At 45.3% G+C, this 14,908-nt stretch overlaps 1 protein-coding gene across 2 annotated transcripts in view; it reads right to left on the bottom strand.

Annotated features, from left to right (window-relative positions):
• The window catches only part of Mcub (mitochondrial calcium uniporter dominant negative subunit beta), a 59,643-nt gene extending 47,646 nt beyond the window's left edge, over positions 1-11,997 (bottom strand). Inside the window, exon 1 of one of the 2 annotated variants that reach the window (XM_048456843.3) lies at positions 11,498-11,997. In XM_048456843.3, the coding sequence (XP_048312800.3) occupies positions 11,498-11,532 (35 nt within the window). In that variant the 5' untranslated portion in view covers positions 11,533-11,997. The remainder of the gene's footprint in view (positions 1-11,497) is intronic. The other variant, XM_048456844.3, reaches the window with a different exon arrangement.
• Between the last annotated feature and the right edge of the window lie 2,911 nt (positions 11,998-14,908).

Below are 14,908 nucleotides of genomic sequence, written 5' to 3'. Positions count from 1 at the left end.
ACATGAAGGAAAAACATGCCTGAGTCAATTTGTTCAACCCCTCAGATCCCGTTCCCAAGCCAGTTCCTGCTGGTCGTAGAAGTCCTGTTCTGAACCCTGAAGGAATGCTGAGGCTGGTACTCAGTAGCTCCTGACACTTGGCTGCCTGAGGAGTTCAAAAACCAGTCTGAACTATATGAAAGCCTGTCTAAAAAATATAAAAATAAGGGGCTGGAAAGATGGCTCAGCGGTTAAGAGCACTGACTGTTCTTCCAGAGAACCTGAGTTCGATTCCCAGTAACCACATGGTGGCTCACAACCATCTGTAATGAGATCTGGTGCCCTCTTCTGGCCTGCAGGCATACATGAAGGCAGAATGTTGTATACATAATAAATAAATAAATCTTTAAAAAAATATAAAAATAAAAACTTTTTTAAAAAAATCTCATTTTATTTGATCTCGTTCACAAAACTGTTAGAAAAAATATCTAGCTCCTTAATTCTCTCCTCTATGAATCTTCGACATCTTATTCACCATCTGTGATGTTTAGTGCTGTCATCCTGAGGGACTCTAGAGTTACCTGGGAGACAAGTCTCCAGGGACACCTGTGAGGGATGGTTTAGCCCCTGAGAATGTCTGTGAGAAATTATCTCATAGGTTAACTGATGTGAAAAAACCCATCTTAACTATGGGTGGGGCCATTCCCAGTGTGGGTACCCAGGAGTGTCTGAAACAGAGAAAATAACCTAAACACAAACATTTATTACTCTCTGCTTTCTGCATGGGATACACCTTAGGCTCCTGCCACCATAGCTTTCCCTCTAGAATGGGCTGTCTCCTCAAATGGTGAGCCAAAACAAATCCTTTCCCCTTTAAATTGCTTTTGTCAGCCCAGCCATGGGGAAAATAGCCAGGATATCATCCACCAGAGATGTGTTAGTGTCCCTTTGTTAAGTACTGCCTTGATGTGGGATGCCCTTTTGTATGTTGTGAATATGTCTTATTACCATTGGTTAATAAAGAAGTTGATTTGGCCAATAGCTGGGCAGAATAGAGCCAGGTGGGAAATCCAAGCAGAGAGATGGGAAAAAGGAGGAGGAGTCAGAGAGATACCAGCAGCTTCTGGGGAAACAAGATGTGAAGTAAAAAGCCATGAGTCTCGTGGTAAAATATAGAATAATAGGAATGGGTTAATTTAACTATTAAGAGCTAGTTAATAATAAGCCTGAGCTAATAGGCCAAACAGTTTGTAATTAATATTAAATCTCAGAGTGGTTATTCAGGAACTGGCAGGCAGGAGAGAAATCTCAAATTACACTGCCTCAATAACAAAACATGACAGACACCCTTAGTGCAGCCTGGCAATCCTTTTGGGATATGATGGGACTGTGCTTCTCCTCCCTCAGTTAAAGAATGCTACAAGATGAGTGTTCTAGAACACCACCTTCATGGTGGCTTGTAGGTGAGCTGAAATTCCCAGAGCCTCCCTACGGAGCCACCAGCTGAGAAGTGGCTCAGCCTACCCTCTCCCACATTGAGAGAGGCTGGCTTGTAGAACTGCAGAGCTGTTTTTCTACTGATCTCAGACCAATGGTCAATCCATGTTTATCTACCCATGTCAGCCTACTGTAGTGAAGGATATAAACAGGAAGCCTCCAGAGAAAGTGATCGTTTCTAATGTGATGCCAGCTAGGGACAATTAGGTCTAGAACAAAAGGAATATTTTATACGTCTGGTAAAACATACATGCGTGTGTTTCATATGTCAACTCTTTAGGACAAGGCTTTCACTGAGGCCTGGTTAATACTTAGTGATGATTTTGGAGTATTTAAGAATACACAAGTGTCTACAGCACACTCACCACCTCATTAGGCAACACAATTATGTTGAAGCATCATGAAATGGGAACATGCATGGGAAACCCTTCTAACATTCCAAGGTCACCCTTGTAATATCCATCAATTGCAATAGCCACGTCTGACCAGTCAGAACCAGGAATATGTGAGTGGGCCGACATGGTTAGGAAATCCATAGAATTGAGCTAATGCATTTCCCTCTGTGTATTCCTAATTGTGAGTTAGCCTTGGTGTTCTTTGTTATATTCTAAGGTACACTGTCTTTATCCTAAGTCACTGATTTCCTATTTGGGGAAACCACATTGACACCAAGCTAATGAAATGTCACTACACTAGCAATCAATGACATTTCTACAGCATTGACTATTGCTACTAATTACAATTCTTCTAAGGACATCATTCCGTAAAATTGCACTCTGGGCATCTTTCCTCAGCTGTCTTTCTCCTGCTTCTCACGTGTCCTCTCACAAATGCAAAGCCTGGCCTCAAATACTGCTGGAACCATTCGAGTTCCTCCCCCGTCTCCTTTAGCTTAGTAAAGACTTCATCCTTTCCTATTAAGTTTCTGCCTGGAGGGCTGCTTATAATGAACCCAGCAAGGTGTCAAATGAGCCTGTTCCAGACAAATTAAAAATGCTGAATTGCCACAATTCCCTTTTAAATTTTTCAGGAAGCAATCATGTTTCTCTGTAACTTTCTTGCAGAGGAAGGAAGCCCTGGGGTGCCTTGGCAACTCGGTGACCACCTCTAAAACAAAGTTACCTCGTTTCTGGTCAACAGAATTGTGGGAAATAAAACTAAATTTCTATTAGAGCCCTCTCCCTTCTTCCACGGTGATCAGGATTAGCTGCAATGTGGCTCATGGTCAGGACTGCAGCACTCAGTCCCTTGTACTAAATGCAGCCATGTGCCACATTCAATGAAATATTCAATGGAATATGAGCTCAAGAAACACGTAACACCCCGAGGCCTGGCACACATTACCTTGCAAAACTAATATCCACATTTGCCTTTGGAAACTGCTGGTGGTTGACAGAGCGATAGATCAACACAGGTTCCCAAGTGTCCCCTGAAGGTGAGGAGCAGGGCTAGTGCTTGATCGATTTTGAAAGCTCAGAACCATTTCACGAGAGAAAAACCATGTTACTAAGAACACGGAAGTTCCTCAAGGCACTGGGCTTCATGGCAGCCGGGAAACCAAAACAAATGGCACCAACACCATATGAGTTGATTTTTGCTGTTGTTGCTGCTGTTTGCTTTTTGCTGTGGTTGTTTGGAGACAGGGTGTGGTGGTTTGACTAAGAATGGACCCCATAGGCTCAACTATTTGAATGCTTAGTCACCAGCAAATGGCACTCTTTGAGAAGGATTAGAAGGATTAAGGATATAGCCTGGTTGCAGGAAATGTGTCACTGGGGGTGGGCTTTGCCATTTCAAAAGCCTATGCTAGGTCCAGTCTGTGTCTACCTTTCCCTGACTGTCTTTCTCTCTGTCCCACCCCTCCAGACCAGAAAAGAACCTTCTGTTAAGCCCATGTTGCAACACCAAGGAACGGCAGTAGAAGGTGTTTTCTTCCCAACTGCCTGACCAGCTGAACAGCCATCCTTAAATGCAGTAAAAATATGGGCAAGGATGCTTACACCAAGCACAGTGCCCCTTGTGCAAATGACAGTTGGGCTGGAATCAATCACAGGTCATGTGCTGCGTAGGACCATCAGTAGGCAGTGCTTCCCGAGTTCTCCCAAGGTTGGTAGCGGCAGGCTATTTGTGACGGTAGTAGTCAGGAGTGGAGTTTTTGGGGGCAGCAACTGCAGTGGTTGAGCATTCTTGAACAGCCCTGTAGTGTGCAAAGCAGCCAGGCAGGTGTGAAGGGAGCCTTGCCAGCCATTTGGCTGACAGTCCTTCCCTCAGAGATCATGCTGAAGAGAAATCTATGGGAATGAACACCCGTGGTAGGACATCGTATTTCAATGCCACCTTTTGCCCATCATATCACTTTGTCCCAAAGAATCAGAATTTATCACATGACCAATTATCTTCTTGACTCCAGACAGTGGTTCACACTACACTTTAGTCACAATTGTCTCACTCTTTTTTAAAATTTCACACCTTTTGGGCACTGGAGCCTCACCAAAACATAATACATAAATTAATTTTTTAAAATTTATAGTCAGATGGATCATAGCTTTTAATAATGTATATTATATATTATCAAAGCCTTTAATAATATATACATATATTATTAAAGGCTTTGATAATATATACATTTTATATATATATAATTTTTTGTAGTCTAATATAGTCTCCAGTGCCAGGTTATCTGACACCTCGGGCCTCTGTAGGTACTTGCAGGATCCACACAGACACGTAAGTAAAAGTGAAATAACTTCTTAAAAAAATACTGATATGAATGCATGTCTGGAACAAAACTAAATATGGGTTAAAATTATAATTTGGTTATAATAGAAAAGTGCATAAAGATTATTTTGGTTAACTTTACAAAGTCAATTATATATGGCTCACAGGCAAAAAAGTACCAGGGAATGCTTCAAAATTTCCCTCTCCTCAGCTAAATGAAGAGGCATTGGGACGGTACAAACCAAAAGGAACTGTGTACCGAAGTCTGTGCTTTGCCGTCCAGTCTGTCATTCTTCTATCCGACAAGTGTTTGTCCCTACTGTGCTGGGGTGGAGGTGGTCAGCAGTGGACAGGAATCATTGGACCACAGTGAACCCAGTTGGGATGATCACAGGAGCACAGCTACATGCAGTGTGTGGTCCAATGACCTGAGCGCTGTAGGTAAAGAAAGTGTAATTTGCCTGCAGTCATCGGGAAGCCCTCCCCAAAACTCAGGTAGGGTGGAGATGGGTAGCCATTAGAAGTGGGGTAATGGGAGGGATGAGCGACAGTCTAAGAAAAGCCATAATCACCCAGTGGAAGGAGAAACACACAGGACAAGCCATGAGAGGTAATGAGCTCAGCCATGCTGGACATGGTTAGGTGGGGCATGGAGGAGGAGGTGGGGCTGGAGTCAGGAAGCCGGGACACATTCTAGATCAAAGCTTTCCTTTGAAAGTTTACTTATTTTGGTGTCAATAGTAACAAATCTGTAGAAAGATCTTTACAAGCAAGCTTCAGAGACACCACTTCTTCTTGCTTTAATTCTCCAAGCGAAAAGCAGAGCTGCAGACGTGGGCTGACAGGATGTAAAATGCCACAGATATCCTCCAGCAAGGGTTTGGGACACCAGTACTGTGCTGGTCTGTTTACAAGGGTTTTCTACACCAATTTGTCTTTTTCTAGGTCTATGGTCCCATTACTGTCAGCCTCAGGAAAGCTCAGCAACTCATTATTATCCATTAACAGCCTTTAAACCCAGTCTTCCAATATCTCACTTAGAAGCCGGGCATGATGGCACACACCTGGAATCCCAAGAGCTTGAAGTGGGTGGATCTCTTGAGTTCGGGGGGAGGGAAGGGGAGACCAGGCAGAGGAGCCCACAAAGACTCCTTCCCTTTCAGAGGGTTAGAAAACCGGCACCATCACTAGGGAAATTCATCTACCATCTTACAGATTTTACAGCCTCCCCGGGCCCCATGAAGACACCCATGGTCAGAGAAGGTGACCAACAGCCAAGGTTTGCCGAATTGCAGGCTGTTCATTCTTCCCGACAGGTTCTGTGAAGTTGCTATTTACTGATCATACTCAAGAGATTCAGAATACATGAGCTCATCTTTGGGAGCCCAAAAGGTGACCTTTTGTTTTGGCCAGTGCAATCATTTTAAAAAGTAGGATATAACAGGATTGCTAGCTGGGTTGGTAGCCACTCAGAGGGAGAGGAAGAAAGAAAGGGCAATATACTACTGAGCTCAGATGTCTACTCCATCCAGTAATTGTATCCCAGGAGCCCCAGGGAGGACCCTTGCCAGCATCCAAGATGGCTTCTCCCTGGGGTTTGCCACAAGGTTTTGAGCCCCTGCTTGCTTCTTCACATGAGGTCACTTCATTGACTTACATCACTGCCTGTTTTCCCTGTATGAGCTATAAAAATACTAATTTTAAGCCTATTTCTTGTTTCTCTTTTACTACGTATTTCCTGCCCTTTAATTCTATTCAAGCAAACTCTCTTTAAAGGCCTTGCTTACCTGCTCATTTATCCATCAATTCTTACCAATTACCCTTTTTCTCTTTAAAATGATGATGAAAAAAATGGGTGACGATATGATGGGCAAAACTTAAGGCAGAGGTAATAGAGCTGAGCACCATAGATCATAAGATGTCATCCATAAGCCTTCACTCTTGTTAGAAGTGAGTCGTGATCTGGCTCTCAGCTTTGCAGCAGCCAGTACAGAGAGACGACACCACTGACTCTGCTGTTCATCACGACAACTCCATGTCTGCTCAGGAGAACCCCACCCAGACCACACAGCAGTTCCTTCCATGGCTCCTCTTAAAGGCACCGTTCACTGGTTCTAGCATTCCACAGAGCTGTTGCTGCAAAGGTGTGTCAGTGTGGGAAATTCAGTGGAAACATTTGGGTGTGGAATCCCATGACTCAAGGCTGACATACCTGGTGTGGGAGAATTGTCTGTATTCTGTCAATCATATTTTAATAAAACGCTGATTGGCCAGGCAGGCAGTATAGGCGGGAAAGCCAGGCAGGAAGTAGGGGTGGAGCAAAGAGACTGGGAGTATTCTGGGAAAACAGGAAGCTCCCTCCGCCACTCCTGCACAGACAACCGAAGAGGCAGCATGTAACTTGCCCAGCTGAGAAAGGTACGGAGCCATGTGGCTAATGTAGATAAGGATAATGGGGTAACATAAGTTATAAGAGCTAATGAGTAGCCTGACCTAATGGGCCAATCAGCTTTATAACTTATAGAGATCTCCATGTGTATGATTTTCCTTGGGGCTTGCCGGCTTGTGGGGTACCATGCAGGACAGAAACCCCAACAAGTCGGCCCCTCATGCTACACATACCCAGCACAGAGCACAGGGTGCCAGCACTGTTTAAAAGCCGAGCAGCTGATGATGGGGTGCAGAGAAGAAGCACCTTACAAAGGGAAGAAGAAAAGACAGAAAGAGGCCATCAGCCTTGGATCACAGGCGGTCAAGGAGAGAATGTATTTGATGTCAGATATACTTGTGCCTCCTTTAGTGACTTCCTTCAGTCCGGGTCACTAATTTCTCTACCAAGGAAACCATTGGCCTATGAGTGGTAGAATGCAGATGAAGGCCAACTAAGATGAATCCTTCCACCATATGAGGAATTCAAGATGTGTCCCGGAGGTGTGAGAAGCTGAGCAACACTGAACTACACACCAAACTCTGGGCCTCAGGAGGAAACTGGATGAAGACCCTCGGGCTGGGGCTCAGTCAATCCTCAAAACACTTGCTTCCTCATCAAATGGACAGGAGCTATTCCCCTGTCCCCTCCAACAGCACCCTCCTAGAATATGTCACCAGGCTCACAGTCTGGGAACAGTATACCAAAGTATGTCCTGTTATTAGTTGATCTTTATGTAAATTTAACAAGAGACTGGGGAGATGGCTCAGGGGTTAAGATCACTGGCTGCTCTTCCAGATGACCTGGATTGAATTCGTAGCATCCACATGGTAGCTCACCACTGCCTGTAACTTCAGTTCTTGGGGTCTGACACCCTCTTCTGGTGTTTGCAGGTACCAGGCATGCACATGGTGCACAGACTTATTGGCAGGCAGAACAGCAGTTTGCATAAAATAAAATTTAAAGTTATAAAAGGAACCAATGATACCAAGTTAAATAGGATTTCAAATAGATCCCTGGAATATCCTGTCTTGTTAATTGCTTATTGGCTACGGCCTTTATGTTCACCTATAATATCCATAGTGATTATAGAGTTCTAATATTAGACATTCTTGAATAGGCAACATTTCATAGGTGAAGATACTAGAATGAAATATTGATGGATTTACTCTATCCTATTAGGACATAAAAACCCAACTGAGGAAATAAAAACTTTTCTGGATGGGTGTGCTAGCTTTCTGTTCAAGGTCAAACCTTCTGACACAATCAGCTCTAAAGGAGGAAAATTCATTTTGATTCATGAAGTAAGAGACTTTAATCTGAGACCATTTGGCCCTGTTCTATTGGCTGCACAGCAGAGCATGAAGGAAGCATGTGGCAGAGGACTCCTTTCACAACACCGACACAAAAAGAGCAAGAAGAAGGAGAGTCCCAGTTGCCCTGTCATAGGCACCCACCCCCCAGTCATCTAGCATCCTCCCACTAGGCCCTAGCGGTCCCATCATGGGCTCTGGGAGACATTCAAGGTTCGAACTGTAATAAGAGTGAATACAATAACAGCCACCCACGAGGAAGCAGCACTCTACTGACAACCTCAGACAGAATTCTTCCATCATGACATGTTCTGAAATTGATAGTTCTCCATTCAGTGTTATTGATAGTACTCCATTCAGGGTTATGTTATACTCCCAGGGGAGAAGATAACAACATGGCCTGCGAAGAGATGAAAAGGGGCTTTAAGAGCAATAAGACAAATCCCCTTGGTTCTGAACATGGGGGACAGGTTCACAAAGACTGAATGACCTGGGCAAACTCGCAGAGACGAGAGGTGGCAGGGCCAGGTCTGCTGGCACCCCGATGCCCCCATTGCCTAAATCCAATGAAATGAGATGCCCTATGCACATACCAGCATCAGAGTCAGCAAACAGTTCACCTCTCAGACTTTCTAGTTTGGTGCCTCATCAACAGATACTTATCTGCCAAGACACAAAACGATTTCCTATTCTAGTTTGCTACAGGATACACTTAATTATAGTAAATAGCAAGTGATCATTTTAAAGCTCTGATTCCTACAGTGTTTGAGACAGACCAGTCTAGAACTACTTTGAGGCATCAGTCACTGGTGTGTGTGTGTGTGTGTGTGTGTGTGTGTGTGAGAGAGAGAGAGAGAGAGAGAGAGAGAAAGAGAAAGCTCTGAAATTAGAATTGCAGGGCACATCATCACTCCAGAGGCGGACTAGAGATCAAATAGAAGGAAGTGGCAAACAAGAACAATTTGTTCACTAAACCCAAACAGACGAAACCAGCACTTCAAAGTTAACATCTTGTACAGTTTGAAACATCTGGATGCTTTGTTTCCGGGAGTTAACAAAAAAAAAAAAAAAAAAAAAAAAAAAAAAAAAAAAAAAAGAAGCAAACTTGACCCCTGAGTTTCTTAGCAAACTACACTTGCCTTTTTAAAAAAATGTTAAACAGCATGTGTTGGGGATTTATATGATGTTTTGAGAACACAAAATCCTATTGGGATTTTTTTTTTTTTTTAAATTTAAGCAGCAGAAAACCCAGATTAAGAAAAGCACATGTAGGCAAGAGCTTTCTGTTTGGATACAACTCTCTAGGCGCTGGGATTGCTCAGAGCAGTGTCCATGTATGACAGCAGGAGCCTCCAGTCACCCTGACAACCACAGCCAGAGCACCAGAGGCAGACAGGCTGTCACCAGACGTGGTGATCATGGATTCCAGGCCAGGCCAAAGATAACACAATATGTTCATTTGTTTTAGCCTCACACAACGTCTGTTCTTTAATAAACAACTCTGCTACATTAAACATGTCCGGGTCAACAAACTGGAAGGTTTTTTTTTTCCTGTCCATAAAACACCAGCAGACAATTACCCACCTACCATATGAAGGATGAGAACCATATATTTCTCAAAGCTATTAAATGCACACTCAATTTCAGAAAAGACCAATTATAGTTGGAAATGCTTATTAAAAATATGGCTTATGACAAGTACTTGCAAGCAAGGATTTTTTTGAAGAAAACCTTTCTCTCTCTTTTTTCCTTTTTAAAGCTGTTTTCATGGGCTTTGGGTGACAGGAATGCTTTTTGGGAGAAAACACACAGCAATGATATTTGTCTTTAGCCCCAGGGCATTTAATATGGAAAGCAACAAGATCTTAGAATTAAAAAAAAAAAAGTCTCTTTAATCAGGGAGCTCTGATTTGCAGAAAATGGTTTAGTAGTTGTAGTTGAAACTCTTAAGGGGCCTGGAGACTGCAAAGCTGCACACAGAGGTAAACCCGTAGGCTCAGCTTTATTATGGGATGAAATATTTTGTCACCTGGGCAAATCGGTGGAAATATTTCCTCTTCTGAAGTTCTGCAAATTGGCTTTCTGTCCTGGGCAGCTGACTTAAGACTGCAAATTAAATCATTCAAACTTAAGGCTACTTATGATGCTGAATGAGCTACAACCAAACACTAACCACTATTTCCCCATTATTAGATGTATCCAGCCCCTCTGTAGCTGTTTTCATCGGGGCAGGTATACCGTGGTATCACTGTATCTAGCCTCAGATGGGCAGTGCAGAGGAAAGGGCTTAGAGCTGGTGTTGATCATTTGAGAAAGGGCTGCCAGTCTTGGAAGTCATAAAAATGTTACTCCAGCTTTTTAAATGGGCGTGGCTTAGCAGTAGGTAGGTGTGGCCCTTAGTAGTAGTGTTCCAGTCTCAGCGCTCCGAAATTGTCAAATGTGCTTGACAATCATTAGCAGTGTTTAATTATCACGTGTGTTTCTGCGATGTGAGGCGAAGAAAGCAGCAGACCGTTTGAGTGCTTGGAATATCTTTGAACGGTAGCCTTTAAAATACGGTTTTCAGAAGCCTCTCCTCTCAACCACGTCAGGGGGATTACCACGGTAGATTTTAAGGAGTTTGACGTTTTCTTAGGTATTAGTATCAATCAAAAACTCACTTGCTTTCACACATTTAAGGAAAGAGTTTTGTAAATGCTTTGAAATATTTCCCGTATCAACCCAAATTCCAAAGCATTAAGATAATGCTTTGAGGCAGAATCCAAGGATGGAGGGGGAGGGGGGACAAAAGAAACAGGAAGTGAAAGTGACAGAGCTGGCACTCTTTCTCACCGCCCAGCTGAACGATAATAAATATTTACATATATTGCTCTCCCTTTAGCGATCTGATGCTAACCCAGTAATTGAGGGGTGGGTTGACTCAGCCCCCGCCCCCAGCCCCAGACAGCCTGAGGTTCTTTTCCCCAACGCACACGCACACTCCCGCCAGCATTTTCCCGCTCTTCCTTTCTGGTGCACACCCACACTTCTTCCCTTCCCCTCGAGGTTCCACACAGGCCACGACACAAGCTGTGGCCGCCTAACTGTTACCCACAGTACACCCTTCTGATTCATTACTGCCTCCTATTTACACGCAATGAAGGGTATAAAAGGGAGGGGCTTGGAGTTTGGAGGACCGTCCTGGGCCAGTCCACCCTGCTTAACGCCTACCCCGATGACAGTCCCTTTGGGGAAATCCCACCCCGGACAAAGACACCTAGGACACAGTCACCCAGCGGACAGCCCACCCTGAGGACAGCACGCCGCCCTCTCCCGGCTCCGCCTCTACCGACTACAAACTGCAAGACGCCGCGGTTGGGGTCGACCAGCTGCACTCCCGGGAGAAGCGCCCCGAGCTGGCCACTCTGGGCAGTCTCCCCGCCGCCCAGGGACCAGTCGTCCGAGGCCACCACCTGTCGGGGCACCCGGACGTGCAGAGCAGCACGCAGGGAACTGCCTGGTTTTCACTCCGGCCAAAGTTGCCCGACGCAAACTTTCCACCCGCGCCCGCGTCGCTCCTTACCTGGGGTGTGGGTGACAGTGGCCTCGGACATGCATGATCGTGGGCTCGAATCGTCGGCAGCAGCCGCGACCGTCCCAGATAGAGCCGGCTCAGGAGCATCCTCCTGCCCGGCCGGAGCTTCTGGCATCAGCGACTCATCCTCCAGACGCCAGAGCTCAGCCCGCCCCGCCGACTGGGGCGGTGACAGGAGGGTGTGTCCCCGCTTCCACTTGGCTTGGTGCACACCCGGGCTCCAGGCTCGGTATTTTTCCTCCGAAAAAAAAAACAAACATTTTTTTGTTTGTTTGTTTTTTAGAAAGAGCAAGTGGAGTTCCCAGTCTTAGGCTTCTGGTGCCTCTCTTCTTCCCGCACGTATTTCTTGAGAAAAGAACAAGAGCCGGGCCCACACCACGCTGCTGTTGACAGCAGCCAGTGCCGGAAGTGGTGAGGCAGGCCTGGGACCCCAGATTTGGAAACAGAGGCCTGAAGATCGGTAGTTCAAGGCCATCCTCCACTAAATAGTTGGAGGCCAATCTGTGCTACGTGAAACCCTGTCGTAGGAACCGAAACTCCCACAACCAGTTTCCGGCACCGCATGCTGGGAGAGTAGTTCTCTGCGTTGGTAACTTCCCCACACGCTCCCCGGTCCCCTTGCCTTTACACAGGGAGACCCGGGACCCTGGAAAAAGGACTTCCGGGATCTGGCAGGGGAAAAGGTTCCTGGAAATTATTCTCCTTTGCCCAGCTGGAGCAGAAACAGGGGAGCAACCAACAGCTCTGACAACCCCAGGGCAGGCAGAGCTGTGGAGAGAGGAGGGCAGGCCAAGCTGCAGAAGTGGTGTGGGGGAGGGGTTCGGGGATGGGGGTGGAGAGGTAGGGGGTGGGGGCTTCAGAAGTGGGGGAAGACTTGGCTGCACTGAACTAGAACTGCAGAAACTGGTGACCCAGACAGGCAGGCAGTGCTGGAGAGCTGAATGTTAGGCCAAGTGCTACCTAACATGTTAGGCCTCAGTGGCAGATACAGCAGCAAAAGCAAAGGCATGGTGATGTTCCCGAAAGAGTCAAAGGAGCCTAGGCTGTGACTGGAATCATACTGCAAGAGCCTGATGAGGTGGGCAAGAGCCTGGCGACTCCTGCAGAGGCTCCCAGTTTCATTCTCAAACTCTGGGTACCATGGGATCTGATGCCCTCTATCACCTGTGAGTACCCGGCATGTGATAGGTGCACATGCATAAATGCAGGCAAAACATTTTGCACAGAAAATAATAAATCTAAAAAAATTTTTTAAACCTGCTTTAAAATGTCATCAATCAAAGGGGCTGCAGGAAGGAAGCTCAAAGAGGACAACAACCAGAACATCTGATGTTTTGACTTTGGGACCTTTTGTTTACAAAATAAAGAAAAACAAGGTGTTTATGAATATCCCAGAGGCTATACTTGGCAGCTCATGCCTAAATCCCAGAAATTGGGAGGCAGAGACAAGAAAGGGGTCACCATAAGTTTGAAACCTGCCTCAAATGCATAATGACTTCCAGGCAAGCCTGGGCTACATAGTGAGACCCTGTCTCAAAAAAAACAAAACAAAACAAAACAAAAAACCAAAAACCCACCACCATCACCAAAACACCAGCAATAAAAACCATAGGGTGTTATTTAAGATCCCTGTTATAATATGAAGCCAGAGTATGAATCTAGCATTTAGGTCTAGAATTACATAATTTATGGCTCTAAGATTTTAATCTTAGTCGAATACTTCCTGTTTTCTGCTATCAGCTGACCACTGGCCTCCTCCCAGCCACAGATGTCATAGACAGTCGGGATCAGGGTGACCCTACAAAATGTGCTATGCAAATCCTGAACTTGAAACTGAGATATTTTGCACATCAAGAAACTTTGCACGAATTTCCACCTGTGTGCATACATATTCACATGAGTATACATGCACATGTGTAGCCATGCCTGTGAAGGCCAGGTGTCAGTCTGTGGTGTCACTTTTTAGGAGCTGTGCGCCTTGGCGTTTGAGACAGTGACTCTCACGACAGTGATTCTGTCGCAGACCTGGTGCTCACTAGGGCAGGCTGGCTAGCCAGCAAGCTCCAGGGATCTTCCCATCTCTGCCTCTCCAGCACTAGGAATACAAACGGGTATGGCTGTTCCAGGCTTTTTCTCTTGGGCCACCATCCAGCTCTCAAATCGTGATATGAAGACTTATTATTAGTTAAGAATGCTCAGCCTTAGCTTAGCTCTTATTTTAATGTGTTTCTCGCGATGTTTTACCTCAGTGCTTTTTGCCTGCCTTTTCTTTCCTCCTTTCTTCCTTTTCTTCCTCCTTCCTTCCTTTCCTTCCTTTCCCTTCTTTTTCTTTCCTTTTCCTTCCTTTTTTTTTCTTTCTATCTTACTTTCCCATTGTCTCCATGGCTGGCTGCCAACTGCCTGACTTCTGGCCTGGGTCACGTCCCTCTCTTTCTCCCAGGTTCTCTCCTCCTGCTTTCCTTTCTCTTGAGCCTCGATTTCTCTTTCTACTTATTCTCTCCATCTGCCAGTCCCACCTATCCCTCTCCTGCTTAGCTATTGAGGCTTCAGGTCTTTAGACCAGTTGGTGCCTCAGGCAGGCAAGGTGAAACAAATGTAACACATCCTTATATCATTAAACAGATGCAGAGTAAACAAATGTAACACATCTTTACGCTGTTAAAGTAATATTCTGCAGCATAAACAAATGTAACACATCTTTACATAGTTAAAATACCACTAGAGGCCAGGCAATGGTGTCACAAACCTTTAATCCCAGGATTTGGGAGACAGAGACAGACGGATCTCTGTGAGTTCAAGGCCACTCTGGGTTACACACAAAATCAATGCAGAGAGAGATCCAGGTGATGGTGGCTAACACCTTTAATCCCAATACTAGGGAATCATATGCCTCTTTTTGTTGTTTGTTTTGCTTTTGTTTTTGGAGAAAGGGTCTCTCTGTGTAGCTTTGGAGCCTATCCTGGAACTCCCTCTATAGATTAGGCTGGTCTTGAACTCACAGAGATCCACCTGCCTCTGCCTCCAAAGTGCTGGGATTAAAGGTGTGTGCCACCACCACCTGGCTTTAATGCCAGCACTTGGGAGGCAAAGACAGGGTTTCTCCATGTAACAGTCTTGCCTGTCCTAAAACTTGCTTTGTAGACCAGGCTGGCCTCGAACTCACTGAGATCCACCTGCCTTTGCCTCCTTCAATTACATATGCCTTCCTTTTCAACTCATTTGCTAACTTAGAATTATTCTACACAGCCTTGTGGTAGTGGATCACACCTTTAGTACCAACACTTGGAAGGCAGAAGCAGGCAAATCTCTGAGTTTGAAGCCAGCTTGGTCTACAGAGTGAGCTCCAGAACAGCCAGTGCTACTACACAGAGAAATCCTGTCTCAAAAAACCAAATCTCT

Source organism: Myodes glareolus, chromosome 17, assembly GCF_982192425.1.
Source record: "Myodes glareolus chromosome 17, mMyoGla1.1, whole genome shotgun sequence".
NCBI classification, from domain to species: Eukaryota; Metazoa; Chordata; class Mammalia; order Rodentia; family Cricetidae; genus Myodes; species Myodes glareolus.
The sequence above is the reverse complement of the archived record's forward strand: the minus strand, read 5'-3'. Positions and strand labels throughout refer to the sequence as shown.